Source organism: Saccopteryx bilineata, chromosome 10 (assembly GCF_036850765.1).
Source record: "Saccopteryx bilineata isolate mSacBil1 chromosome 10, mSacBil1_pri_phased_curated, whole genome shotgun sequence".
NCBI classification, from domain to species: domain Eukaryota; kingdom Metazoa; phylum Chordata; class Mammalia; order Chiroptera; family Emballonuridae; genus Saccopteryx; species Saccopteryx bilineata.
This window is the reverse complement of record NC_089499.1, coordinates 17,898,236-17,923,608: the sequence shown is the minus strand read 5'-3', so window position 1 is coordinate 17,923,608 and position 25,373 is coordinate 17,898,236. Positions and strand designations below refer to the sequence as shown.

Sequence of the window (25,373 nt, the reverse complement as noted above, 5' to 3'; positions counted from 1 at the left end):
CTTTTGTGCATGGTTCCTTCTTTATTAGTTTCACCATGTGTGCTTGTATGAGATAAGACTCTACTATTTAAATACCTAACATTTTGTGTACTTTAACATAGTTTAGACAAATGGCATTATCCTCTTTTTTTTTAATTTTTTTTAGATTTAACTGTGTGATGTGTAGTTATGATTTTTTCATCTCCTCCTAATGTAAAATAGTCTTGTGTGTGTGTGTGTGTGTGTGTGTGTGGCAAAGACAGTCAGAGAGATGGACAGAGATGAGAAACATCAATTCTTTGTTGCAGCTCCTTAGTTGTTCATTGATTGCTTTCTCATATGTGCCTTGACCATGGGGCTACAGCAGATGGAGTGACCCCTTGATCGAGCCAGCAACCTTGGGCTCAAGCTGGTGAGCCTTGTTTAAACCAGATGAGCCTGCGCTCAAGCTGGCGACCTCGGGGTCTCGAACCTTGGTCCTCCACATCCCAGTCTGACACTCTATCCACTGTGCCACCGCCTGGTCAGGCAAAATAGTCTTTGAGTACATATTCTCACTTAAAAACATCCATTTTCTGTTTATGGACAGGTTATTTCTGTCTTCTGCTGTTAAGAACAGTGTTATTTTATACCAAAACCATTTACTAATTTCAAAAGAAAAACATGAAGTGGAGAAAATGGACACGACTTGTAATAATAAATATTAACATCATTGATGAGGGCCATTGTGTTTCTCCCATGTGACATCAGAGCAGAATGCAATATTGCTTCTGTGATATTTTAGCCAAATGAGCTTAATCTGAATCTAATCATGAGGGAACATCAGAGAAACCCCAAGTGAGAGAAATTTTTAAAGATAACGGGCCTATATTCTATTTTTAAATAGACTGTAAAGTATATGATTGTTTAATCACTGTGTTGTACGCCTGAAACTAAGACAAAATTACGCTGAATGTAAATTTATTTGAAAAATAAAATAAGAGACATTACAATAAAATTCTGAGTCATAACTATATATGTAAAAAGGAAATGCAAACCCTCAGACTTCCACCCCAGACTTGCGGAATCAGAAACTGGGGGTACAGTCTAGGAATCTGGGTTTTCACGTCTTCTAAGTGATTATAAAGTTTAAGTGGCGCTAATCTATGATCTATTAGGACAGCGTCTGGATTGCAGACCGGCGTCTCCATATTAAAGAGCAGCGGAGTCGCCAGCACGGGTGGGACAGTGTAGGAACCAGAAGACAGCGAGCCCTTCCCAAGGAACCCCCGCCCGTGCGGGTGGCTGCGCCGGGACCCCCCGTCTGGATGGGGAGGGGCGGCCGGACGGGGCGGGACAGAGGCTGGCGTCCCCGCCTCCCAGCCATTCCACCGTGCCGTCCTCCTTCCTTTCCTTCTTGCTCCTTTCCTTACTTCCTTCCTTCCGCCGGCGCGATGGAGCCGGGACGCGGGGCGGCCCCGGCGCTGCTGGTGCTGCTGTGCGCCGGCTGCGCGCTGCGCTCGGGGCGCGCCCAGTACGAGCGCTACAGCTTCCGCAGCTTCCCGCGGGACGAGCTGATGCCGCTCGAGTCGGCCTACCGGCACGCCCTGGACCAGTACAGCGGCGAGCACTGGGCCGAGAGCGTGGGCTACCTGGAGATCAGCCTGCGGCTGCACCGCCTGCTGCGCGACAGCGAGGCCTTCTGCCACCGCAACTGCAGCGCGGCGGCCCAGCCCCAGCCCGAGCCGGACCCCAGCCTCGCCCGCTACCCGGAGCTGCGCCTCTTCGGAGGCCTGCTGCGCCGGGCGCACTGCCTCAAGCGCTGCAAGCAGGGCCTGCCAGCCTTCCGCCAGTCGCAGCCCAGCCGCGAGGTACTGGCCGACTTCCAGCGCCGGGAGCCTTACAAGTTTCTGCAGTTCGCCTACTTCAAGGCAAGTCCGCCCCGCCCTCGGCCCCGCCCCCGCCCACGGCCCAGGCCCCGCCCCGCCCTAGGCCCAAGCTCCGCCTCCTTCGTGCCGGGAGGCCGCGTTCCACCGCGGTTTCTGGGCCCGGCTCTCTTTAACACCCAGCCAGAGGATTCCTCCAAATCCTGTGACCCTTCTTCCTCTTAGAGATGGAAATACTTTTTTTGAAGGGTTGCTCTAAGGCAGTGCATACGTACAAAGAACACCCGGCGCAGTGTCCGGCACCCAGCCAAGTGCCTGACCATTGTTACTTTTTATTGGAAGACAGACTCCTCTTTTCAGTACATGCCATTAAAATCCCTTTTTCTCAAGTACAGTGATGACATAGAGCCAAAGAGGAGCTGGCTAGTCCCTTTTAAAGAGGAAATTGAGACCGGGAAAGGGCAGGGACACGTAGGGAGGACACGTCCCTGCCTGGAGGAGCTGACTTTACGCACTGATTCATCAGCGTTGGCGCTCTCCGCTGTCCACTTTCATGTAGAATTTTTTTTTTTTTTTTTTTTTTTTTTTCTGAAGCTGGAAACAGGGAGAGACAGTCAGACAGACTCCCGCATGCGCCCGACCGGGATCCACCCGGCACGCCCACCAGGGGCGACGCTCTGCCCACCAGGGGGCGATGCTCTGCCCATCCTGGGTGTCGCCATGTTGCGACCAGAGCCACTCTAGCGCCTGAGGCAGAGGCCACAGAGCCATCCCCAGCGCCCGGGCCATCTTTGCTCCAATGGAGCCTTGGCTGCGGGAGAGGAAGAGAGAGACAGAGAGGAAAGCGCGGCGGAGGGGTGGAGAAGCAAATGGGCGCTTCTCCTGTGTGCCCTGGCCGGGAATCGAACCCGGGTCCTCCGCACGCTAGGCCGACGCTCTACCGCTGAGCCAACCGGCCAGGGCTTCATGTAGAATTTAACAGTTGCCTTCCTCCTTTTTTCGGCTGCTTTAGATCGTATATGATTGCTGGCTAAAAATAGCCACAAATTACAGTTCTCTATCCTCTGCGTCCTTACTCTGCGGACACACACAAGTTTTAAGAATGGGCTGAAATCGCCTGACCTGTGGTGGCACAGTGGATAAAGCGTCGACCTGGAAATGCTGAGGTCGCTGGTTCGAAGCCCTGGGCTTGCCTGGTCAAGGCACATATGGGAGTTGATGCTTCCAGCTCCTCCCCCCTGTCTTTCTCTCCTCTGACTCTCTCTCCTCTCTAAAATGAATAAATAATAAAAAAAAATCCTTAAAAAGAAAAAAAAAAAAGAAAGAATGGAGCCTGACCTGTGGTGGCGCAGTGGATAAAGTGTCGACCTGGAAATGCTGAGGTTGCCGGTTCAAAACCCTGGGCTTGCCTGGTCAAGGCACATATGGGAGTTGATGCTTCCAGCTCCTCCCCCTTCTCTCTCTCTTTCTCTCTCTCTCTGTCTTTCCCTGTCCTCTCTAAAATGAATAAAAATAAAAAATAAAAAAAAAAAAAAGAATGGGCTGAAATCCCTGTTACTGGATAAGAGGCTTTACCTTGGCAGGTCTTCGCTGGGTTTTGCCAAGAGAGCCCTCTCAAAGCCCAGTTTCTATATAATTGAAAATGATTTTTAAAGGAATATATTGCACGTATTTTTTTTTTTTAAAGTCTTTTTGTTTTTTTTTTGTTTTTTTTATGTTTTATTTATTTTTTAAATTTTATTTATTCATTTTTTTAGAGAGGAGAGAGAAAGGGGGAGAGAGAGACAGAGAGGAAGAGAGAGAGGAGAGAGAGACAGAGAGAGAAGGTGGGGAGGAGCTGGAAGCATCAACTCCCATATGTGCCTTGACCAGGCAGGCCCAGGGTTTCGAACTGGTGACCTCAGCATTTCCAGGTCGACGCTTTATCCACTGCGCCACCACAGGTCAGGCTATTGCACGTATTTTTTTTTTTTTTTTTTTTTATTCATTTTAGAGAGGAGAGAGAGAGGGAGAGAGAGAGAGAGACAGAGAGAGGAGAGAGAGACAGGGGGGAGGAGCTGGAAGCATCAGCCCTCATATGTGCCTTGACCAGGCAAGCCCAGGGTTTCGAACCGGCAACCTCAGCATTTCCAGGTCGACGCTTTATACACTGCGCCACCACAGGTCAGGCTGCACGTATTTTAATAACTACAAAGTTAGATGCATGGCATTTGCCAGACTCTGGAGATAGAAGATGGTTATTTTGTTTAATTTAGCTTTGAATCTTTGGCCTGCAAGATGTGTTTTTCATATTTCCACTGAAACAGTCACATGTATGTTGCAGTCCTATGAGCAATAAAATAGCACAAAACCCCCAAAAGAAGAGAGGCTGGGTTACTTTATGCTTGGGTGCAGTTTATGTAACTTATTGGTTTTGTGGCTGTTAGTCCTGGCAATAAAAAAAGTTTTGAAATGGAACTGGGTACAAGATTAATAAATTTCCAGGACATTGAAAAATGAAGGCTGGCTCATACCAGTACTGTTTTTAAACTAAAAATGACTTGTTTAATTCTTTCTCCTTTTTGCATAGCTTTTGGCAAATACAGTCAGAAGCAAAATTGGATCGTATAGTCGAGGGGGAAACACTTTATTTTTAGGACTTCAGAATGCCAAAATCTCTGATTTCTTTAGTATATATAGATGAATTTGAAACAAGTGACTTAGGGAAAAGGGGAAGAGCATTTTACTGGGTGTGAGCCTAAGGCCTGATTTTCTCCTTCATCATGACGTCCTCAAAGGTTAGGAAGTTCATAGTCTCTCTTCAAAACCCTTTATAGGTCTTCTAACAATCGCTTACTTAAAAGTCGGTAAAATACCATCTGTCATAGTATTTTGAGTTCTCTTGCAGGGCAGAAAAAACATTAATTTTATCAATAAATATGAATCTTCATTGCTGCAACTGAGAATCTCTGAGAAAGTGATTTTAGGTGGTGATGTTGTATGTTTTTCTTTCCTTAATGATGTTTATATTTTCAAATTTTATTCCTGGATAAAGAGAAAATGACTGGTGACAGGCACATACATTCTACCTGACCCTGAAGGCTAGAGAGAGATGGGGCGCCTGCTGTGGGTGGATTGGGGTAGATACTCCTGTGCTGGTCTGATTTGTGGGCGTCTGTTCCAGCGATTAAGGACAAATGATTGATCTGAACACACAGAGAGGGACGGTGCATTCAGACTGTTGGAGAGGTGAGGAGGCGTGCGTGTGTGATTTTGTAGAGAAGGGAAGGGGCTGTCCTCCTGGTGTGTAGCCACTCAAGCCCATGATCGATTTCATGTCACCAGCCTACCTGAGGTTCATGTCACTTGCTGTGGGTTCTCTCTGTGGCTGGCATCTCCTGGAAGTGCTCATCTTCCTCACAGGCCAAGGAGAAAGGGCTCCAGCACTTTACTGAATCCTTAATGACCTTGAACTCTGAGCTGACAGAGCTGGCCACCTCACAGGCTTTCTCGCCCCACCTTTTGCCCGGACGTGGACTCTGTTCTTTCTCAAACCAGAAGGCCTGCCACCACACCGAGTGAGGAGTGGCTCACCTGGCAGGAGGTAGCGGGGGTGGGGTGAGGGGGGACTGTCCTGCTGCCCCCCAGGAGCTCACAGCTGGCCTCTCGCTGCCGTTTAGCTCCTGAGATGTGACTTCACATTTCAGCGGGCAGAGTTTGAATTCAGGTGAATAGTGTCACCGTCTCCTCTTCTGGAAGGGGTTCCTTTTTGTAAACTCAGGTCCTAAGTGAGGGGCCTTACGGATCCCACTCTGCACCCCTCTTTCTATGTGCTCTTCTGAGAATCAAGGAGTCTAATTTCACTGGTAAAGGCTTTAAAAGGGCTGCATTCATACGCCTCCCTTCCTGCCAGCTGCCACACTGGCCCTTTCTGGCCAGGACTCGATGCAGTCCCCGCCTCAGGCCACGGACTGCTGTTCCCAAAGTATCAGCATTGACATGTGGACTCTGCCCTCATCACCACCCACCGCTTCTCTGTTGCAGCCACCGCCATTGTATCTGAATGAGTTGGCTCCAATTCTGGGGGAATTTCATACAGATATGTGCTACCCTTTGATCCTCAGAAATCCAAGTGTAGCGAATATCCCTTCATTTTCTCTCTCCAAAACGAGCTCCTTCATCCCTGCCTCCGAGTGTCCCTTTGGATTGGCTGAAGGAGTCTCTGTGCACATGTATGGGTTCCTCCCCTGCCCGCACCAGGTTTTGCCATGATTGTAGGGGACAGCCAGAGCCAGAACATCAATGGGGGAGGGGCGCTGGTTGCTGGTCACGTGTCTGCACAGGGAGGTGTCCAGGTCTCTGTCTTCGGCCCTCTTGAATCCCCCCTGCCCCCACAGCACACCTTTCTTCTCTGAAGACTTTGGCCCTCCTGGGCCCTGCCCACAGGGGTGCCACACCTGCAGCCCCGGGTCACAGACCCTGCCTCTCCTGCAGATGCCAAGGGGAACTGTTTTCTAGCCTAGGGGACCCTCTCTCCCTCTCCTTCTTTAGGCCAGTCGTTTAGACCAACCCTCTGCTCCCTCTCCCAGTTTCCTTCTCTCCTCACACTTGCCAAGTTCTTGCGAGGGCACAGGGCTTTTGTCACAGGACTAATTTCTGCATTCCGACCAGACATTACCTCTCCTAAAGCAGTAAAACTCGGGATCGGTTGGCCACTGCCTCACGGGAGAGAAGAGAAAGGGGAAAAGAGGAAAATATGTATTTGTTTTATTAAAAATATTATGTAGTCGCAGGAGTCCTGGGTTTGATTCCCGGCCAGGGCACACAGGAGAGATGCCCATCTGCTTCTCCACCCCTCCGCCTCTCCTTCCTCTCTGTCTCTCTCTTCCCCTCCCGCAGCCAAGGCTCCATTGGAGCAAAGTTGGCCCGGGCGCTGAGGGTGGCTCCATGGCCTCTGCCTCAGGCGCTAGAGTGGCTCTGGTTGCAACAGAGCGGCACCCCAGATGGGCAGAGCATCGCCCCCTGGTGGGCATGCCGGGTGGATCCCGGTCGGGCGCATGCGGGAGTCTGTCTGACTGCCTCCCCGTTTTCCAGCTTCAGAAAAATACAAAAAAAAAAAAAAAAAAAAAAAAAAAAAAAAAAAAATATATATATATATATATATATATATATATATATATATATTATGTAGTCATAATCTCATGTCCAAATACTGGACCCTGTGTCCTTGTCCCAGGAAGTGTGCCAGGCATGAGGAATGCAGACCTGAATGACACCTCTGGGTCCTAAAACGATCCTCGTCTGGAGGGGGAGGTAGACGCATTGGCTGAGCCCACAGGGTGGTGTGAAAAGGGGGAACAGAGCGTGGGTAATGAAAGAGAGGCTCCTAATCAAGGTTGTTGGGAGATAGGGGGAGCTACTGGTGTGCACAGCAGCCTTTGTACTAGGCAGGGAGGGAGCCAGGAGACTCACCCAAACTTACTAATTTTCCTCCCTTTAGTTTCCTGTTGGGGTTCCTTGTTGATGAACCCCACTGGAAGCTAGAGGGCAAAGGAGTCCGTTGTTCTAGTCTATAAAGGCCAGCCTCCTGGGGTACAGAGCAGGGTGGAGATGGGGGACAGTAGAGTGTAAAAGGCCCACAGGGGCCATCTGGTCACCTTCAGGGAATAAACGCTCACGGAGAGTGGCTGGACCAGGTCTCGATGGGCCATGGAAGTCACTGGACTCTCAGCTGGAAACACTGTGTAGCAACACTGAGTTACTGAAGCACCCAGCACACCTTGTTTTGCCAAAATCACTGCTCACCATCCATTGAGTAGCCTTCGTCTTTCTCCTTTGTACTTTAGGCGAATAATTTCCCGAAAGCCATCGCAGCGGCTCACACCTTTCTCCTGAAGCATCCGGACGACGAAATGATGAAGAGAAACATGGCTTATTACAAGAGCTTGCCTGACGCCGAGGACTACATTAAAGACTTGGAAACCAAGTCATACGAGGTATATTGGGAGTTTTACACAGTGGTCAGTCGCCATGTGAATTGTTGAAGAAGTGTATCTCAGTGACCATCTATAGACATCTAAGGACTTCTAGTGACTTTTGATGACATTCGATGAATACCGTGACAGTAGAAATGGTTGACTTTGGCACAGATTTGACCCATTTAAGAAGGAGATTTTACATTCTGTGATGCTTTCAAAGCCACCCTTCCTTTAAATGCTCCCTTTTAGAAATATAGTCATTTGATTGGAGTAGCTGCCCGTGTCCCCGGGCGCCAAGCAAGGCCCCTTCCGTTCTCTGCCTGTCTTACTCCCTGCCCAGGCTGAAGGAGATCACCCTTCTCCCAGAGGTTTGAAACTTGGTGACAGTTCCAAGTCCAAGGGGTGTCCCTCCGATGCCCCCTTTCTGGAGCAGCTGAGAAGGAAAGCCGAATGGAGAGTCCCCTGCTTACATCAGCCCTGTCCTGGTCCCTCCGGGTTAGCAGGTTTCGCGTGTGTCCAACATCCCTCTTTCTTGTGAGACCAAGCTGCTTCCTCCACCCTTGTTACTTCCCTTTGACCCGGTCTGGTCAACAGTTAGCAGAAGTTCCTTGAAGTTTCCCCTGTCCGTCACGTGGCTGCCTTCCCCTGTCACTAATGCTGACGATGTATGGCCTTCCTAGTTATTACTTCACTGTTAAGAGACAGGTATTGGACACCTGCTCTCAAGCTTATATTTTTTTTCTTGCTTCAATTTTTAAGATCAGTTTTATTTAGGTGTAATTAATTTAAAATTTAAGTACAGAATTTAAATGTATAAGTCAATGAGTTTGGACAAATACATGCAGTCCTATAATCATGATATAGAATATTGTCATTTCCCCTAAAATGCTCCCTCCATAGAGGAGACCACGTTCCCTCATATTCTTTTGCAGTCAAGCCTTTGTCCCAACCCTTGACCCCTGGGGGGGCCACCGCTGTGATTTCTGTCACTATCACTTACCCTTTATCTTTGGTTTGAACTTGAGTTTATGATTAAGCGCCTGAGACTTTTCGAATTAAGTGAAAGAAGAAGTGTACCGTTGTACACAGGGCAGAAAAAACTAGCCATAAATAGTAGTCACCGATTGATTTCATATTTAGTTAAGGGTCAGCGCGGTTTCTTCAGAATTAATGAGAGTGGAGCTCTGTTTGGTCTGATTCCTTTGGGAGGACTAGTCCCTCCCCCTTCAGGTCTGGAAGTTTCATTAGCCGCCCCTTGCTTTTCAGAGCCTGTTCATTCGCGCGGTCCGGGCTTACAACGGCGAGAACTGGAGGACTTCCATCACGGACATGGAGCTGGCCCTCCCTGACTTCTTCAAAGCCTTTTATGAGTGTCTTGCAGCCTGCGAGGGCTCCAGGGAGATCAAGGACTTCAAGGACTTCTATCTTTCCATAGCAGGTTGGTGGGGGCTGAATTCCCAGATGTAAATGCCCGTGGCCTCTGAGGAACTTTTGAGTGTAGCCAGCACCGACGTAGGGCAGACTTGGCAGGGGCTTCGGAAGAAATAGTGGGTATAGTGCCTAAGCACGGACCTGCAGAGGAGGTTGACCTATCAGCCCTGCCCAATTACAGCTCCCCACAGAAGGCTGACCTATCGGCCCTGCCCAATTACAGCTCCCCATAGGCTTTTGGAAAAGTGAGATGGACCCAGATAACTCTAATAGTGGAAATTCTTCAGCACACATAAAGGTACAATGAAGAGTACAATAAGCCTCTAAGTAGTTGTCATTATGGTAACTTTTGGAAAAATATTTTCTTTCTTTCTTTTTTTTTTTTTTTTGTATTTTTCTGAAGCTGGAAACGGGGAAAGACAGTCAGACTCCCGCATGCGCCCGACTGGGATCCACCCGGCACGCCCACCAGGGGCAAAGCTCTGCCCACCAGGGGGCGATGCTCTGCCCCTCCGGGGCATCGCTATGTTGCGACCAGAGCCACTCTAGCGCCTGGGGCAGAGGCCACAGAGCCATCCCCAGCGCCCGGGCCATCTTTGCTCCAATGGAGCCTTAGCTGCGGGAAGGGAAGAGAGAGACAGAGAGGAAGGAGAGGGGGAGGGGTGGAGAAGCAGATGGGTGCCTCTCCTGTGTGCCCTGGCCGGGAATCAAACCCGGGACCTCTGCACGCCAGTCCGACGCTCTACCACTGAGCTAACCGGCCAGGGCCCGGAAAAATATTTTCTGATTATAAAACAATGCATATTCACTGTAGGAAGTTTAGAAAAACACAAGGAAGAATGAAGAAGGAAAATTTAAAACACCATTCAGACGTAGTCCAGATTACCCTGAGGTTTCTTTGTAACTGGTCGTGGGCGGCTTTTCAGCTTCTAGTTTCTCCACAATATAATTACTATTCTTCCCTTTTGAGATTAATAAATAATTTTCAGAGAGTCACAACTTGCTCTCCATCAAACTCCGTCTCTCCTCCACACCCACTCCTCTGATACAGCATCTATTGGGGATTCTTGCCTGAATCATTATTTTTTCTATAAAGGCTGTATATACAAGTCTATTTTCCTCTTATTTTAATGTCTGCTTCTTTCATACAATGTAAGTACCATGCTTTACACACTGTTCTGTTCTTTATCTTTTCCACTAAACAGTATATCCTGATGAGTACACTGAGATCGAGTCACTATTCTTTACTGCTGCCAAATACTTCATTGGCCGCAGGGGGGCAATGTACCACCACAGTTATTCAGTTATCTGATGGACATGTGGGTTGTTCCAATATTTTGCTATTACATCTATTTTTTCTAAATATGGAGGCATGCTTTCAGAATCAACTTAAGTGGGATCAATTGCTCAAAGAGTGTTTTTGTAAATTGTTCAGTATTTTGTTACCATGTTGTGTTCCTACCAGCAATGTAAAAGAGTGCTTGTTCTTCTACAGTTTTTTTTTTTTTTTTTCAACAAAATGTGCCCCATTATTCTGGAGTCCTTTGCTTCTGGTTGCGTGAAGTGAGAAAAGGCAGGGGACCAAGGATCACAAGGGAGATTTTTGCAGAGCAGGCCCAGAAGTCATATTTATTAGTCGTTGCTTTTCACATTCATTGGCACTGCTAGTCCTATGGCCTCAACTCAACGGCAAAGGAGGCTGGGAAATGTAGTCTTTGATATCTTTCTATGTTACCACATTTAGGTAGACCTATTCTCTTTCAAAGCCTATATATATTCTACTGTTTTTACGTACCATAATTAATCATCATTCTGTTGATTAGCATTTAGGCTGTTTCCAAGATTGTTTGCTGTTATGAACAGTGCTTATGTGGGACCATGTCTAAAAAAAATTTCCCAGAGCTAGACTGCTGGGTCAGAGGATATGTGTGTTTTAACCTTTGATTAATTTTCACCAAATTACTCTTTGAAAAATTTGTTCCTGTTTGGCATCTTTTCACAATGTTTATTAGCCACTTTTTATTATTTCTTCTCTCTTAACATCTTGTTGACTGTTTTTATATTGGGTATTTGTTGTTTCCTTATTACTTTTGAGAAACTTTGCACATTAAAGATTTTAGTCCTTTATTGAGTTGCAAATATTTTACCTTTATCACTTACCACTTTTATCGTTATCATTTGGGAGGTGGGCGTGGAGGTGCTACTAAGAAAGTAATGCGTGCACGGCTCTGAAAATGTGCGTGTGTTCTTTCAGATCATTACGTGGAAGTTCTGGAATGCAAACTGCAGTGTGAAGAGAACCTCACCCCCGTGGTGGGAGGCTATCCAGTGGAGAAATTTGTGGCCACCATGTATCATTATTTGCAGTTTGCTTACTATAAGTGTAAGTAGTCCTCTTCTATGAGGTCTCGGGCAAGGTACTTGATCCTTCTAAGGCTCAGCCTCCCCCTCTGTAGAAGAGAGGTGATAACCCTTACTTACGGTTTTGAGAGGATTCTTCAAGGGCAAGTGCCATGCTTTGCACAAAAAGGCAGCAAGCATGGCATGGTGACACAGGGCATAGACCCTGGAACCAGACTGCCTGGGTGCAAATTCTAACTTCGTCACTTCCTCCTTTCTCTGTGTCTCAGGTTCCTCATCTGTAAAGCAGACAGATAGCACTAACCTCATAAGAGACAGGTGAGGATTAAATCAGCTGGTAGATGGGGATGCTGGGGGTATTCATACACTGTGCATAGCGTACTCTATATAAGTGTTCTTTTTTTTTTAAAGATTTTTTAAAAATTTTTTTTAATTTATTCATTTTTAGAGAGGAGAGAGAGAGGGAGAGAGAGAGAGAGAGAGAGAGAAGGGGGGAGGAGCAGGAGCATCAACTCCCATATGTGCCTTGACCAGGCAAGCCCAGGGTTTCAAACTGGCAACCTCAGCATTTCCAGGTCAACGCTTTAACCACTGCGCCACCACAGGTCAGGCCTTAAAGATTTTATTTACTGATTTTATATAGAGAGAGGGGTAGAGGAGAGCAAGAAGTATCAACTCATAGACGCCTCACTCTAGCTGTTCACTGGTTGCTTGTCGTATGAGCCTTGACCGGGCAAGCCCAGGGTTTTGAACCAGTGACCTCAGCGTTTCAGGTCGGCACTCTATCCACTGTGCCATCATAGGTCGGGCAGAAGTGTTTATTCCTTTTGTCATTATTTCCCTTCCTCACCATCCTGGGACTCGCTCCTCTGACTGCCAGATTTCATTCCAGCTGGCCTTCCCTTGGCCTGAGATTGGAGTCCATAAGTCAGAACGTCCTAAGAGAACAAAGGGGGGAAACGGCACGAGGGAGAGTAGCTCCCAGTTCCGGCCTCAGATTCTGTCCTTTCTGTCCTTTCCTCCTCTCCCTGTGACTGACTTCGCCGAGGGCCACGTGTTTGAGCAGCGTGCACCTTGGTGGCTCAGTGACGAGCCCGGGAAGAGTATTAGGGACACTTGCAGCTGGACTACTGTGCCCTACTGATGACGTGCCTTGCTCCAGTGGCAAGCGTCTGGCTAGACTCCCCTGGGCCACCTTTCAGACCTAGGAGCGGCTGGCCTCGGGCATGCGGGGCTGTCCCAGGAGGAGTGACAGGTGCCCTTGGCCTCCACAGCACTCCTTCCCATCTGGGAGCATCTTGCTCTTAGCTGGGTTCCCTCTTCCTGCCACAGTCACCTCCCTTTCTACCCCGTCTCCTGTCCTCTTCAGGACACACTGAAAGACTTGCCTGCTGAAGGTGAAAAGGAAAGAAGATTTTTCTTTTTTTTTTTTTTTGGTATTTTTCTGAAGCTGGAAACGGGGAGAGACAGTCAGACAGACTCCCGCATGCGCCCGACCGGGATCCACCTGGCATGCCCACCAGGGGCGATGCTCTGCTGCGACCAGAGCCACTCTAGCGCCTGAGGCAGAGGCCACAGAGCCATCCCCAGCGCCCAGGCCATCTTTGCTCCAATGGAGCCTTGGCTGCGAGAGGGGAAGAGAGAGACAGAGAGGAAGGAGAGGGGGAGGGGTGGAGAAGCAGATGGGTGCTTCTCCTGTGTGCCCTGGCCGGGAATCGAACCCAGGACTTCTGCACGCCAGGCCGACGCTCTACCACTGAGCCAACCGGCCAGGGCCAAGGAGATTTTTCTACACACATACACACATATATTTCAAATCTATGCTTTTAATCGAGATCGTTCCTCTGAACCAGTCGTTTACACCAGGACTTCCTGGGTAAGGCAGCTTGCCTCTCTCGGTAGTGAACCTGGTCTCCTGGCAGCCTGAACATCCGCGAAGGACGCCAGGAAGGGCTTCGCCTTTTCAGTCGGTACATTTCCCAGATCAACAAGAGAACAAGGCTTATTTTAAACAGGGGTTCTTCCCATAAGTCCCCATTCATGGGTGTCAGGGATGAGGTTTTAATTATCACCGTAACCCTGGTACTAGCTGTTTGGTAGAGGATTATTTAGCAGAGAGGAAAAGAGTCATGTTCTATATAATCTACAAACATGCGCTGAGCTCACAGTAGGCTCCCAGCAATTATTTATTGACTAGATTCTAGTGTTAAAGGGATAGTTTCCTACTAGGCAGTGTTTTTGCTTGTGAAGAGCCCTCCCCCCCCCCTTTTTTTAAAAGATTTTATTTATTCATTTTAGAGAGGGGAAAGAGAGAAAGAGAGATAGATAGATAGAAGTGTGTGTGGAGGGGGAGGAGCAGGAAGCATCAATTCCCATACGTGCCTTGACCAGGCAAGCCCAGGGTTTGAAGCTGGCGACTTCAGTGTTCCAGGTCGATGCTGTAGCCACTGTGCCACCACAGGCCAGGTTTTTCTTTTTTTTAATATAAGCAATTGATTAGTACTTTCTTTCAAAAAGGCTTGTGGTCCAGTTTTGCAGCAAACCAAACCGCTGGGAGCTACAGAGAGAGCACACAACTCATTCCCTCCTTCCTCATCCCTTCCTCCCTCCCAGGTCTAACTGATTGCTTTTATTCATCCACACTCGGAAGAGCCTGTTTTAGTGCAAATGATGAAACATCATGTCTGTGGTTTTCAAAAGAACTTAGTGAAAATTTTAAAACACCTTAGAGAGGATGGTATAATGCAGGGGTCCCCAAACTACGGCCCGCGGGCCGCATGTGGCCCTCTGAGGCCATTTATCCGGCCCCCACCGCACTTCCGGAAGGGGCACCTCTTTCATTGGTGGTCAGTGAGAGGAGCATAGTTCCCATTGAAATACTGGTCAGTTTGTTGATTTAAATTTACTTGTTCTTTATTTTAAATATTGTATTTGTTCCCGTTTTTTGTTTTTTTTTTTTACTTTAAAATAAGATGTGTGCAGTGTGCATAGGGATTTGTTCATAGTTTTTTTTATAGTCCGGCCCTCCAATGGTCTGAGGGACAGTGAACTGGCCCCCTGTGTAAAAAGTTTGGGGACCCCTGGTATAATGAACTGTAGCCTGCCCATCACAGCTTCAACTTTTATCAACACTTTGCCAATCTTGGGTTCACAGTTTAAATACTTTCGGTTGGAGGGAAACAACAGCTAGTGTTTTTATTTCATTTCCATGAAAGTCTGTGCTGGCTCTTCAGGGAGCAAGCCTCCTGCTAGACTCTGAAACGTGGGGAAGAATGCATCAGGTCTATCCTCTGAGCAGGGGTTGGTTCTGCTGGCACAAAGCCAGAAAATAGAGATTCAGAAATGTTCCAAAAACTTAAGGAACTAAAACTTCTAGTTTTGCTTACTGAGGTTATAGGTACACGGTATAAGCAAAATTTACTTCTCAGTAACTGGCTTCCTTAAAGTCTGCCCTGTCTCGAACTCCCTCAGATTACCTACTGTACTAATTTCTTGAGGGCAGGTACAGTTAATTACACTTGAACCCTTTCATAACCCCCCCACGCCTTGTGAATAAGTGGCCCATATAAAGCCCTGGTTTTTAAGGTTGTCATTACCAGAAACAACCACTGGGTGGCAGGATTTATTCATCTCCACGCTTTGGTTATTCTGGTCAACCAGAGCTTTATAGCAAAGATAGTGTTCCCAGGTTACAAATTGGGGGTGGAATGTGCCAGAATAAATACCCAGGGGCTTGTGTCTCATTACTTCTACCTTGTCCCTTATCCCTAAAACAAATTTCAACCCCTGCAAAATTCCTATGCTGATGGTGCTGTCGTGGGCAGGACAACTCTTAAGGAGGAAAGCTGGAGGTGGGCGCCTCGTCTCCAGGAGATGAAAAGTCTCGGTGACTTTTCAAATCTCTTCCAGCCCAGAGAGTCCACCATCCTTTTGGGTTTAGCTATAGGAGGGCCTGCCTGGATTGGGGGATTGTGGTAGCATCCAGATGGAACCCAGCACTTTGGGACCCCAATATGGGGGGGGGGGCGGGGGGCTCATTTGCTAGGCACATCCTCCCCAACTCCTTCAGCCCCACGACAGCCAAGGTCTGGGGACCCAGCCTTCTCCAATTCCAGGGCTGTGAGACGCGCTCGGGTCACCGGAGCCTGAGATGGGACATAGTAGGCATTTCTGCAAAGGCCTCTGCCTAGCAGGGACTGTCCCTGTTTTAAAACTCCAGGCTGCCATGGGGACCCAGTCTGACCTGCCCGTCCAGGGGTGATTCTGGTTGGCTGCAGGCTTTCCGAAGGAGGGACTACGTTTTTCCTTTAGGAAGCTGCGCTTTAAGGATGCAATCCATTTCCTGTTCCTCTCTCTCCCTGACCCCAGTGAACGACCTGAGGAACGCAGCCCCCTGTGCGGTCAGCTACCTGCTCTTTGACCCCAGCGACAAGGTCATGCAGCAGAACCTGGTGTATTACCAGTACCACAGGGACAAGTGGGGCCTGTCAGACGAGCATTTCCAGCCCAGACCAGTAAGTGCCAGAGCGCCGGGCATCATGGCTCCTCTCCTCCTCGTCATTCTCCCTTTCAGGAGAGGGCTTTGCACCCGAGGAAATGAAAGGAAACTCACTTTTTTCTGTGTTTTCTCCTGGAAGATTTTATTGCTTTATTCTGATTTTTAAACCTGTAAAAAATCTACAAATTGTGGCCCTGGCCGGTTGGCTCAGCGGTAGAGCGTCGGCCTGGAGTGCAGGGGACCTGGGTTCAATTCCCAGCCAGGGCACATAGGAGAAGCGCCCATTTGCTTCTCCACCCCCAACTCCTTCCTCTCTGTCTCTCTCTTCCCTTCCTGCAGCCAAGGCTCCATTGGAGCAAAGATGGCCCGGGCGCTGGGGATGGCTCCTTGGCCTCTGCCCCAGGCGCTAGAGTGGCTCTGGTCGCAGCAGAGCGACGCCCCAGAGGGGCAGAGCATCGCCCCTGGTGGGCGTGCTGGGTGGATCCCAATCGGGCGCATGCGGGAGTCTGTCTGACTGTCTCTCCCTGTTTCCAGCTTCAGAAAAATACAAAAAAAAAAAAAAAATTCTACAAATTGCAAACATTACAGAAGGTGTAATGTTTACTTACAAGGTGAAATTCCCCCATCGGTCCACACTTGCCCTTCACCCCTGCCTGATAGCTGTGCATTCCGTCATCTCTAGAACACGTATGTACTTTTACAAAAACAGGCACCATACTGTTTTGCCACTTGCTTTGTCTTTCTAACAATGCACCGTGACTGTTTTCCATGTCATACTCATACACCTACTTTGTTCTTCTTTTCAACAGCTTCGTGGTAGGCTTGTTTATGGATGAACCATCACGCAATCCCCATGATGGACAAATTAGCTTCCCATGTGTTAGGGAACTCCACAGATGGCATATTACATTCACAAGATCTTTTTCTAAATGATGTTTGCTCTTCACGTGGGCTTTCATGGGGGGTTTTCTGTGTGCGGTCCTGGGTTGCCATTCATACATCTTCCTTCACACCTATACACACATGCGCACACACACACACTCTCATTCACTAGGAGAGATAATAATTTAAGTGTAATAAAATCACGCTTTTGAGTACACATCATGGTTTCAGCATATTCACAGAGTTGTGCAACCGTGATCCCCCCCAGCCTAATTTTAAATATTTCCATCCCCCGCCCTGTCCCTCCCCCCTCCCGGTCCTAACGTGAGGAGGTTGGTTATACAGACTGTCCTCTGTTTGTGCCCGAACAGGAGGCGGTTCAGTTCTTTAACGTGACGACACTCCAGAAGGAGCTGCACGACTTTGCTAAGGAAAACATCATGGACGACGATGAGGTCAGTTTTCATGTCCAGCACCGTCTAGCTCAGAGAAAACATGACTCACATCTTTGCTAAAATCCCTGGGAGGCGAGTCATCTCTGAAATAAGAAACAGAAGAGGACCTTGAGAAATGCCGCTTCTGTGGGCGTTTTGACGCAAGTCAGAGCCCTGGCTGGGTGAGTGTGGCTTTCTAGGAACGCGGCTGGACGGCCACAGCTCCCGGCAGCGAGTGTGGCCGGGGCCCCCAGGCCATCGCAGGAGCCGGCCAGCTGTCATTGTTTAATGTTAGAAAAACACAGTGACTTTTCAATGATTCCTCACTCTCAAGACACTTGGAAACCACCACCCCAATTTCTATATGCGATTATCTTGTTTTATTTTTTGTAAATTAGGTCCTTGTTCTTTTTTTTTTTTTTCTTTGTATTTTTCTGAAGTTGGAAACAGGGAGGCAGTCAGACAGACTCCTGCATGTGCCCGACCGGGATCCACTCGGCATGCCCACCAGGGGGCAATGCTGTGCCCATCTAGGGCGTTGCTCTGTTGCATCCAGAGCCATCCTAGCACCTGAGGCAGAGGCCATGGAGCCATCTTCAGCGCCTGGGCCATCTTTGCTCTAGTGGAGCCTTGGCTGTGGGAGGGGAAGAGAGAGATAGAGAGGAAGGAGGGGGGGAGGCATGGAGAAGCAGATGGGCGCTTCTCCTGTGTGCCCTGGCTGGGAATTCAACCCGGGACTCCTGCATGCCGGGCCGACGCTCTACCACTGAGCCAACTGGCCAAGGCCAATTAGGTCCTTGTTCTAAGTCACCTGATCATTCTCTGAGATCCCCTGAAGCCCCTGACTGTCGCTGAGCCGACCCGTCTGTGGCTCACGGAGCAGTGCTGCGGTGGTCGGGCAGCTAGTCCCGGGAACGCTGTGTTTAGGGGTAGCGTTTAGAGAGAGATGTTTGGGACAGGCTGGAAAATGCTTTCTAAGACAGCTGAGGGACTTGCCAGCCATTGGAGTGGAAGATTGCTGTGAGCTCTTTCTGGTCTGACCCCTCACTTCACGGGTGAGGAGCTCAGGGGACAAGAAAGTTCTGTGAGTGGCCCTGGCCGGTTGGCTCAGTGGTAGAGCGTCGGCCTGGCGTGCAGAAGTCCCGGGTTTGATTCCCGGCCAGGGCACACAGGAGAAGCGCCCATTTGCTTCTCCACCCTTCCCCCTCTCCTTCCTCTCTGTCTCTCTCTTCCCTTCCTGCAGCCGAGGCTCCATTGGAGCAAAGATGGCCCGGGCGCTGGGGATGGCTCCTTGGCCTCTGCCCCAGGCGCTAGAGTGGCTCTGGTTGCAACAGAGCAACGCCCAGGATGGGCAGAGCGTCGCCCCCTGGTGGGCAGAGCGTCGCCCCCTGGTGGGCGTGCCGATCCCGGTCGGGCGCATGCGGGAGTCTGTCTGACTGTCTCTCCCTGTTTCCAGCTTCAGAAAAAATACAAAAAAAAAAAAAGTTCTGTGAGTGGCGAGGCCAGACCCAGCGGCCCCCGAACCTCCGTGTCTGATCTTAACCACTGCTCAATTTCCGGTGAAACGCCTCTGAATAAGACGGCGTCGTGGCATTTGCTTTCTGCGCACACATTTGCGTGCGACAGACCCATCGCTGGCATTCGTGGAACATCCCTGATCCTCAGCCCTTTATCTGGAAAGGGGGACTAGTAATGTTGGCCTCCCAGGGCTGGGAGCCTGAAATACTGTGTCCCCTGTGGAGGTGCTCTGTGAACTAGGACGCAGTACGCGGGCCACGTGTCTGGGTTGGGCTCCCTTGAAGCGGAGCGTGAGGTAGTACCACAGGGTGCCGCAGAGGAAGACACGCTGCCTGTCTAGCTACAAGCACGGCTGGCTGCTGCGGTTTGGAAAGTGGAGAAAGGTATATTGAGCAGAAGGGGGAGGAGTTCAGTTTCTGATTATCCAGAGGCAAGCTTCTATTGATATTTTGGTTTATATGCTTCCAGTATTTTCTTTTTTTTTTCTGAAGCTGGAAACGGGAAGAGACAGTCAGACAGACTCCCGCATGCGCCCGACCGGGATCCACCTGGCACGCCCACCAGGGGCGACGCTCTGCCCACCAGGGGGCGACGCTCTGCCCCTCCAGGGCATCGCTCTGCCGCGACCAGAACCACTCCGGCGCCTGGGGCAGAGGCCAAGGAGCCATCCCCAGCGCCCGGGCCATCTCTGCTCCAATGGAGCCTTGGCTGCAGGAGGGGAAGAGAGAGACAGAGAGGAAGGAGGGGGGGGTGGAGAAGCAAATGGGTGCTTCTCCTATGTGCCCTGGCTGGGAATCGAACCCGGGTCCCCCGCACGCCAGGCCGATACTCTACCGCTGAGCCAACTGGCCAGGGCCGCTTCCAGTATTTTCTACACATCTCCCAGCATATATTTATTATAAACTCAACTGTGATTATACATTATAACATGAGCAGTTTTCCTTGTTAGGTTTTTCTAGAGGAGCTTTATTGAAATATTATTCACATGCTATATACAATTCTCCTTTTTAAAGTCCACAGTTCAGTGGTGGTATTCAGCAAGTTGTGCATCTCTCCCCACTATCTAGTTTCAGAGCACTTTCATCACCCCAGAAAGAAACCTGTTGGTAGTCACTTCTCATCCCCCCCCCCCCCCACCTCTGCACCCAGCCCTTGGCAAGCACGGATCTACTTTCTGTCTCTATGGATTTACCTGTTCTGACACTTCATAGAAACAGAATCATAGGGCATGTGGTCTTTTGTGGCCAGCTGCTTTTCCCGAGCATAACGTTTTCAAGTTCAGCCGTGTTGTAACGTGTGTCATGCTATCTGTAAAAGTTCCTCTTTATTGCCGATTAATCTTTCATTGTGTGGCTCTACCACATTTTGTTTACCTGTTCTTCTCTTGACAGACACTTGAGTTGTTTCCAGTTTGGGGCTCTTTTGAATAATGATGCTGTGAATGTATGTGTACAAATTTTTATTTGCACAAAAGTTCTCAGTTCTCATACCCAGGAGTAAACACCTAAGTGCATAACTAGGAGTAGACTTTTTGGGTAACTTTATGGTTAACTCTTTGAGAAACTGCCAGACCATTTCCAAAGCGGCTGCACCATTTTACATTCCCACCAGTGATATGTGAGTTCCGATTTTGATCTATCTGCATCAACACTTGATAGTGTTTATCTTTCTTATTATAGCCATCCTAGTGGGTGGGAAGTGCTGTCTCACTGTGGTTTCGATTTGCATTTCCCTAATGACTAATGTTGAACATCCTTTCATATGCTTTTAGCCATTTTGATATCTTCTTTGGAGAAATGTTGAGGCTATTATTCAAGTTCTTTGCCCGTTTTTTAATTGGGTTACTTGTATTTTTATTGTTGAGTTGTAAGAGTTCTTTATATGTTCTGCCAGATATATGAATTGCAAATATTTTCTCAGAATCTGTGGATTGTCTTTTCATTTTCTTCTATTTATTTATTTATTTACTTATTTTGTATTTTTCTGAAGCAAGAAGCTGGGAAGCAGAGAGACTCCCACATGCACCCAACCGGGATCCATCTGGCATGCCCACCAGGGGGCGATGCTCTGCCCCTCTGGGGCGTTGCCCGTTGCGACCAGAGCCATTTTAGCACCTGAGGTGGAGGCCATGGAGCCATCCTCAGCACCCAGGCCAACTTTGCTCCAATGGAGTCTTGGCTGCAGGAGGGGAAGAGAGAGACAGAGAGGAAGGAGAGGGGGAGGGGTAGAGAAGCAGATGGGCACTTCTCCTGTGTGCCCTGGCCAGGAATCGAACCCGAGACTTCCACATGCCAGGCCAATGCTCTACCACTGAGCCAACCAGCCAGGGCCTTTTCTTTCCACTTTCTTAATACTGTCTTGAAGCACAAAAGTTTTAAATTTTGCTAAAATCCAACTTACTTGTTTTTATTTCGTTGCTTGTGTTTTTGGTGTGATAGCTAAGAAATAAATGATTGCCTAATTCAGGTTCACAAAAATATACTGCTGTGTTTTAAGATTTTTAGAGTCTTAGCACTTACATTTAGATCTACAGTCTATTCTGAGTAAATTTTACATGTGATGTGAGAGTTAGGGGTCCAATTTTATTCTTTTGCATGTGAATATACAGTCATCCCAGCACCATTTGCTGAAAATACTTTCCCCACTGAATTGTCTTGGCACCCCTGTAGGAAATCAACTGACCATAAATGTGAGGGTTTATTTCTGGACTCTTACTTCTATTCCACTGATCTAGATTTCTACCTTTGTGCCAGTTCCACACTGTCTTGAATGCTGTAGTGGTGTACCACATTTTGAAGCTGGAAGTGTGAGCCTTCCAACTTCATTCTTCTTTTTCTAGATTGTTTTGGCTCCTTTGGGTCCCTTGCCTTTCCATATCAATTATAGGACCAGCTTGTCAATTTCTGCAGAAGACAAGCTGGAATTTCTCATAGGAATTATGCTGAATATGAAGATCCCTTTGGGTAATATTGACATCTTAACCATAGTAAGTCTTCTGATCCATGAACATGGTCTGCTTTTCCATTTATTTAGGTCTATTTTATGTTCCTTCAACAAGGTTTTCTTGAGTTTTGTTATTCTTTTTTTTTTTTTTAATTTCAATTTTCTGAAGCTGAAAACGGGGAGAGACAGTCAGACAGACTCCCGCATGCGCCCGACCGGGATCCACCCGGCACGCCCACCAGGGGGCGACGCTCTGCCCACCAGGGGGCGATGCTCTGCCCCTCCAGGGGGTTGCTCTGCCACGACCAGAGCCACTCTAGTGCCTGGGGCAGAGGCCAAGGAGCCGTCCCCAGCGCCGGGGCCATCCCTGCTCCAATGGAGCTTCGGCTGCGGGAGGGGAAGAGAGAGACAGAGAGGAAGGAGGGGGGGGTGGAGAAGCAAATGGGCATCTCTCCCATGTGCCCTGGCCGGGAATCAAACCTGGGTCCCCCGCACGCCAGGCTGACGCTCCACCCCTGAGCCAACCGGCCAGGGCCTTGTTATTCTTTTTTTTGTTTGTTTTCTTTACAGATACAGAGAGAGGGATAGACAGGGACAGACAGACAGGAACGGAGAGATGAGAAGCATCAATCATTAGTTTTTCATTGCACATTGTGACATCTTAGTTGTTCATTGATTGCTTTCCCATATGTGCCTTGACCGTGGGCCTTTAGCAGACCAAGTAACCCCTTGCTCGAGCCAGCGACCTTGGGTCTAAGCTGGTGAGCTTTTTGCTCAAGCCAGATGAGCCCGCGCTCAAGCTTTCACCCTCAGGGTCTCAAACCTGGGTCCTCGGCATCCCAGTCCGATGCTCTATCCACTGCGCCACCGCCTTGTCAGGCTTGTTATTCTTGATACTATTGAAATGGAATCATTTTCTTATGTTTGTTTTTCCATTGTTCACCGCTAGTGTGTAGAAATGCAGTTGATATTTATATATTGATACTGTAAACCTGCGAGTCACTCTACCTTTCTGAATTTGTTTCTTCATCTGGGACATGAGAGAGCTTTACTGAAAAATTTTCAGGATAAAAATACCCAACAAAGTAGGAATAGAGGGAACTTCCTCAACCTGACACTCCTAAAAAAAAAAAAAAAAAAAAAGAATCCATAGTTAATAACATACTAAATACTGAAACAATACTTTTCTTCTGAGACTGGGAATAAGACAGGGATATCCACTCTCACTTTTCTATTTGACATTGTGCTAGAGCAGGGGTCCCCAAACTTTTTACACAGGGGGCCAGTTCACTGTCCCTCAGACCGTTGGAGGGCCGGACTATAAAAAAAAACTATGAACAAATTCCTATGCACACTGCACATATCTTATTTTAAAGTAAAAAAAACAAAACGGGAACAAATACAATATTTAAAATAAAGAACAAGTAAATTTAAATCAACAAACTGACCAATATTTCAATGGGAACTATGCTCCTCTCACTGACCACCAATGAAAGAGGTGCCCCTTCCAGAAGTGCGGTGGGGGCCGGATAAATGGCCTCAGGGGGCCGCATGTGGCCCACGGGCCTTAGTTTGGGGACCCCTGTGCTAGAGGTTTTAGCCGGAGCAGTTAGCAAAGAAAATTAAATAAAAGATGTCCGTATTGAAAAAGAAGTGAAACCACCACTAGAGTCATAGAAAACATGATCTTGTAGTCCCTTTGTCAGGCTGAGGAAGTCCCCCTACTGTTCCTACTTCGTTGGATGTTTTTGTCAAGAAGATTCAGTAAACCTCTCTCATGTGACAGATGAGGAAACAAATTCAGAAAAGTAACCCAGGTCCTGAGAAGCTTGTGGACTGGCGGTCAAGGCAGAAAAGGAACAAATAGGTGTTCATTTTTTTTTTTTTTTTACAGGGACAGAGAGGGAGTCAGAGAGAGGGATAGCTAGGGACAGACAGACAGGAATGGAGAGAGATGAGAAGCGTCAATCATCAGTTTTTTGTTTTGCGACACCTTAGTTGTTCATTGATTGCTTTCTCATATGTGCCTTGACCGCGGGCCTTCAACAGACTGAGTAACCCCTTGTTCGAGCCAGCGACCTTGGGTCCAAGCTGGTGAGCTTTTTGCTCAAGCCAGATGAGCCCGCGCTCAAGCTGGCGACCGCGGGGTCTCGAACCTGGGTCCTCCGCATCCCAGTCTGATGCTCTATCCACTGCGCCACCGCCTGGTCAGGCAGAAGGTGTTCTTGTGGGACAACTGCTGAAGGGAGGAGGCAGACCTGTGCGGAGGGAGGCGCAGAAGACGGAGCACTAAGCGAGGTCTTCCCAGGGTGGCTGGACCGCCCGCTTCACTCAGGCCATCTGTGGGGCTGCAGAGCACTTGACTCCAAGTTAACATGGTGTGGAAGCCAAGTCCCGTCCCAGGGAGAAGTCAGGTCCGCTGGGCCCAAGGATGGGGAGAAAGGCTGCTCGAGCCCCAGCATGCAGCTGGCAATGGCCTCTTGGGAACAGCCTCTGTTCACCAGCATCTGCGAGTCAGGCAGCCCACTTACCAGCGGTGTCCTGTTGTCTCTTCCAGGGAGAGGTGGTGGAATACGTGGATGACCTCTTGGAAGTGGAGGAGACCAGCTAGTCCACAGCAGCCAAAGAGACTTCCCTTCGAAGTTCAGGAAACACAGATTCTTTGTCTTCCTTCTCCAAATGGCCCAAGTTGTTGATACCTCAAAGCCTTCTCTACTCTACAAAGTGAAAGGGAAGCCCCATCTCTCACTACAGATAATAAGGGGCGAGCCTGCTTTCCTCATTACCACACCTGCCTCCCCATGGTCACACCTGCCTTCTCCATCCTCACACCTGCCTTCTCCATCATCACACCTGCCTTCTCCATCCTCAGACCTGCCTTCTCCATCATCACACCTGCCTCCCCATCTTCACACCTGCCTTCCCATCTTCACACCTGCCTTCACCATTTTCACACCAGCCTCCCCATCATCACACCTGCCTCCCCATCTTCACACCTGCCTTCACCATTTTCACACCAGCCTCCCCATCTTCACACCTGCCTTCTCCATCCTCACAGCTGCCTCCCCATCTTCACACCCATCTTCCCACCTTCACACCTGCCTTCACCATTTTCACACTTGCCTCCCCATCTTCACACCTGCCTTCTCCATCATCACACCTGCCTCCCCATCTTCACACCTGCCTTCTCCATCATCACACCTGCTTCCCCATCTTCACACCCGTCTCCCCGCCTTCACACCTGCCTTTACCATTTTCACACCTGCCTCCCCATCTTCACACCTGCCTTCTCCATGCTCACACCTGCCTCCCCATCACCACACCTGCCTTCTCCATCTTCACACCTGCCTCCCTATCTTCACACCTGCCTCCCCATCTTCCCATCTGCCTTCTTCATGTTCATACCTGCCTTTCTCACCATTTTGGGTGAAAGAACAGTATTCCATTTTTTTCCCTACAGAGATCAATATTATTTTTTAAATAAGAAAAACTGCTAAAACATGAT

At 48.7% G+C, this 25,373-nt stretch overlaps 1 protein-coding gene across 1 annotated transcript; it reads left to right on the top strand.

The window, feature by feature from the left end:
* The first annotated feature begins 1,320 nt into the window (after positions 1–1,320).
* On the top strand, positions 1,321–25,373 carry CRTAP (cartilage associated protein). Its single transcript, XM_066246119.1, has 7 exons — positions 1,321–1,889; positions 7,670–7,819; positions 9,068–9,239; positions 11,487–11,615; positions 15,962–16,107; positions 17,345–17,428; positions 24,426–25,373. Exons 1-7 carry the CDS (start codon positions 1,413–1,415, stop codon positions 24,477–24,479), a joined length of 1,212 nt encoding a protein of 403 aa, XP_066102216.1. The 5' UTR covers positions 1,321–1,412; the 3' UTR covers positions 24,480–25,373.

Bases quoted from the DNA above. Each gene is read 5' to 3' on its own strand.
- CRTAP (XM_066246119.1), top strand. From the start codon at position 1,413: ATGGAGCCGGGACGCGGGGCGGCCCCGGCGCTGCTGGTGCTGCTGTGC. The intron at 7,820-9,067 runs GTATATTGGGAG...CTTGCTTTTCAG, and splicing joins TGGAAACCAAGTCATACGAG to AGCCTGTTCATTCGCGCGGT. The intron at 11,616-15,961 runs GTAAGTAGTCCT...CCCTGACCCCAG, and splicing joins GCAGTTTGCTTACTATAAGT to TGAACGACCTGAGGAACGCA.